This window comes from Palaemon carinicauda, chromosome 36 (genome assembly GCF_036898095.1).
Source record: "Palaemon carinicauda isolate YSFRI2023 chromosome 36, ASM3689809v2, whole genome shotgun sequence".
Lineage (NCBI taxonomy): Eukaryota > Metazoa > Arthropoda > Malacostraca > Decapoda > Palaemonidae > Palaemon > Palaemon carinicauda.
In genome coordinates, this window is record NC_090760.1 from 14852797 (window position 1) to 14857165 (window position 4369).

Here is a 4369-nt window from a genome sequence, read left to right on the forward strand (position 1 = left end):
AATTTCATGAAATTAACCTAACTGTCGTTTCCTAAAAGTCATGGGAGACTGATGGAGAAAAAGGATTAATAATAACGTTAATAAACGCGAGTAAGTAAGAAGAAATTTGAATGGAGGCTGTGAAACTGAAGATTGAAGATACAGGAATGAAGGAGAAGAATGTGGTATCTAGTATAGTGAGATATAAAGGTAGTTACCGACATGGAAGAAACATGTGGGTAGGTAAAGGGTATGGTGAAATAGGTCTCAAGAAGTTATCCTTCTTATTTGTGAATATAGGAAAAATTTTTAACCATCTTTGTAGAGATCTCCAAATTACATTGTAATTTTTGCCTTTCGTTTGAAAAGTCCAGAGTCAGCTAATTCATGTCCCCTGCTTATCTTTTTTCAAGTTGAGATTCAATCTAGACTTAGAACAAATGGACAGAATCTCTCTCTCTCTCTCTCTCTCTCTCTCTCTCTCTCTCTCTCTCTCTCGCTCTCTCGTTTATATTCTCTATGAACTTCTTCTTCTTCGTTTGCAACTTTTCCCACTTTTATGTGGGGTCGATGTTCACAATCTCCACTGGCTATATTGGTTTTGGCTAATTTTTCATGGCCGGATGCTTTTCCTGCCGCCAACCCTCCCCGTTTACCCGGGCTTGGGACTGGCACCAAGTTGAGGCTGACTTGGCCCCCTGTGTTATAAATATTTTGTACCACTCATTAGTTAATTATGAACCTAGTAGAAAGTAGACCATATTGGGCCAAAGGCAGGAGTGAGATAGAGCCATAGACCACATAAACTCCGTAAAAATCATATCAATTGTAATTATATCATATTTCAAAACCATTCATCGGATACTCATTAGATGCTACCTTTACATGTGAGCAAGAACCTGTGTTGGTATCTGGCCAGATCGATATGACAATAAACCCTCTCTCTCTCTCTCTCTCTCTCTCTCTCTCTCTCTCTCTCTCTCTCTCTCTCTCTCTCTCTCTCTCTCTCTGTTGAAGAATTTTAGCATTCTCATGTTGACTGATAATATATCTGAACTGGAGAAATGAGCTTGACAATTATTGAAGGCAAAGTTGGTGTTGTAATGGGATCAGTGCTATACTTCTCACAATGTTTGGCAAAGTACGACTGTTTCAGGCGGAACTTCGTTACTTGTTCATCATTGTAGAAATTTTAAATGAAAAGATCCTCCCTTGAAAAACATGAAGGATTGTGAATAATTACTCAAGAAGGGGAGTTTACTATCATATGAGTGTACCCTCTTATTGAATGAGTTGGATGTGACATAAGGTTCATACCAGACCACTTATTCTCTTACACTCTCTCCTAAACTGGACAAGGATCTTTGCTGGTAAAACTTCAACTTAAGTGAACCAGCCCCCAATTGAATCTCACCTTAAGGCGTTTTTCAAAAATCTACATGAAAAGGTGATGATTTAAAAATTAACTTGAAAGTATACAAGTAAAAAATTTTTTGGTGTTTTAATCTATTTTAAACGGTACAGAAATCATGGTATATAAATAAAGCACAATAAATATCAAACACTCCACAATCATAAGGCGTAGTAAAACCTACGTACAATTTATACCGATCATAACAAAGTCGATGATTAAGTTGTCATATTTACAGTATATAAATGGAATTATCTGTAATCCCTATTATACAGAACATAAGTACCCAATAACTAGTGAAGATACTTGAGGATAATATAAGGCTAGGGAAAGTGTAGACGCAAATGACAGTCTTCAAAGCATTCAAATATTTTTGGGCTATCTACAGTTTTTCAATGCGTTTGCCCAGTTTCTTCAGCTCTTCTGCTATTTCATTTGGTAGATCATCACCAACTTGCTCTGTGAAGTACTTTTCTATATCTTCAATTTCTTGTTGCCAAAAGTCTTTTGGAATTCTGAAAAGCTCATCCAAGTCAATGTTCTGATTTTCTAGGCCTTCCATGTTGAGGGAGGAAGGTTTAGGTAGAATTCCAACGGCACATTCTTCTCCAACGTTGTTGCCATCAATGCGCTGAAGAACCCAGTCCAAAACACGGACGTTCTCACCAAATCCAGGCCAGATGAAGTGGCCCTTCTCGTCCTTGCGGAACCAGTTGACATGGAAGATCTGAGGAAGGGGCTTGTCTGTCCTCTCTTCCATACTTAGCCAGTGCTGCAAGTAGTGGCCAAAGTTGTATCCAAAGAAGGGTCTCATGGCAAATGGATCATGCATGATGACCTTAGCCTTGTGTTCAGCTGCTGCTGTGGCCTCAGATCTCATAGCTGCTCCTACCATTACTCCGTGTCTCCAGTTGAAGGCTTCATAGATAAGAGGGACACCTTCAGGTCTTCTTCCACCAAACAGAATAGCAGAGATTGGTACACCTTTAGGATCTTCCCACTGTGGGTCGATGATAGGGCACTGTCCAGCGGGTGTACAGAATCTAGAGTTAGGATGAGCAGCAGGTTTTCCAGATTCCTTACTCCAGTTAGTGTCTCCTAGCCAGGAAGTGATGGTGACATCGTTTGGGGTTTCCTTTTCTAGACCTTCCCAGAAGACTCCACCATCACTAGTTTTTGCCACATTGGTGAAAATTGTATTGGAAAGGACTGTCTTCATTGCAACTGGATTTGTATGCATAGAAGTGCCTGGAGCTACTCCGAAGAAGCCGTTTTCAGGGTTGATTGCTCTCAAGATCCCGTCCTCGTCAAATTTCATCCACGCAATGTCATCCCCTACACACACTACTTTGTATCCAGGTAGGGAGGGTGTCATCATGGCCAGGTTGGTCTTACCACAGGCAGACGGGAAAGCAGCAGCAATGTACTTCTTAACTCCTTTGGGGTTTGTGATGCCTAGAATAAGCATATGCTCAGCTAACCATCCTTCTTTTCTTGCAATAGTGGAACCAATTCTAAGAGCAAAGCATTTCTTTCCTAAAAGAGAATTTCCACCATATCCAGAACCAAATGAAATGATCTCCTTTGTTTCTGGAATATGAGTTACAATGGTTCGCTCTGGATCACAGGGCCAATTATTGACAAGGTTTTTCTTTAGTGGTAGTGGACATCCCACTGAATGAAGACACTTAACGAAATCATTATCTTGAAGTGCTTCTAAGACAGATTCTCCCATCCTGGTCATTGTACGCATGGAAGCAACTACGTATGGAGAATCGGTTAGTTCAATACCAATTTTTGACAAAGGGGAACCAACAGGACCCATTGAATATGGCACAACATACATGGTTCTTCCAGCCATGCAGCCAGGGAATCTTTCCTGTATAGCCGTCTTGAGGTCATCAGGTGACAGCCAGTTACCTAGAAGTCCTTTGACGCCTTTCTTGGGCATAGGGATGGTCTCACGACGGTCCTTGGTGACGATGAATGTCTTGCTCTCAACACGGGCTACGTCTCCAGGGTCGGTGCGTGCGAGCCAGCAGTTATTATACTTGGGCAAAGGTTCGATCATTCCAGCCTTTTGCATGATGTTTAGGAGATTTTTCAGCTCTCGATCACTGCCATCACAGATATGGATATCTGATGGCTGGCATAGACGAACACACTCCCCAACGAACGTTCTTACCTGAAATTAGTAATATTCATCATTGTACTATGTAACGTAGAGAGTTTTCATCGACATAAATTGTACTTTGATGATTATTACTGTCAGATTACTGTATGCTGTCTGTAACAGGTTGCATAGTACTGCAACTTTATGATATTCAAAACAAATCTAATTGGTAAGTGATTATGATCATATCAACACAGCAAATAGACATTCAAGATAAGCATTTCAAAATGAACGTAGTGGACTTGCCTTTAAACTAAGGCTTGCAATTTTCCCTTGAAAGTCCTTCAGATTTGGCGTCTCCAGATCAAGGTTCCTCTTGTTAATCTCTGCTGTCATTTCTGATACCTCAGTTATGACACTTTTCATTCTGGAATGATGAAAATCCTTAAGTTGGTGTTGCTCTACATTTTTTTTTTCTTCATTAAACTGTATACAATTATTACCTCAATAATATTCATATTGCAAAACAACTGAGTGAGTTACCATAAAGTAGCAGCTATACAGAGAGAGAATACTTACTGAGCAGTGTCCATGTTGTTAGCAGAAGTTATGTCACTGAAGACCATAATGCTCCGAAGATCTAAACTAATAACAGATTCAAAGCTTTGTCTCAAATATCTGGAAGAGTATATTCTTATGAGTTTATGAGAACCACCTTCACCGAACTCCTTTATCTTTGGGATGTCTTGAGATATGTGTCGACTAGACGAGAGAGTTCCTCGCTTATATTACAAGCAGGCAAGCAGTTCAGTGACGTCATTGCATATCCACCTTTGCTCGGTATAAAGTGCAGGGGAATTTTACCT

At 40.2% G+C, this 4369-nt stretch overlaps 1 protein-coding gene across 1 annotated transcript; it reads right to left on the reverse strand.

The window, feature by feature from the left end:
* Positions 1-1757: 1757 nt before the first annotated feature.
* Positions 1758-4144, reverse strand: LOC137628762 (phosphoenolpyruvate carboxykinase, cytosolic [GTP]-like). Its single transcript, XM_068359953.1, has 3 exons — positions 4083-4144; positions 3810-3930; positions 1758-3575 (listed from the first exon to the last, which is right to left on the reverse strand). Exons 1-3 carry the CDS (start codon positions 4127-4129, stop codon positions 1773-1775), a joined length of 1971 nt encoding a protein of 656 aa, XP_068216054.1. The 5' UTR covers positions 4130-4144; the 3' UTR covers positions 1758-1772.
* Positions 4145-4369: the final 225 nt, after the last annotated feature.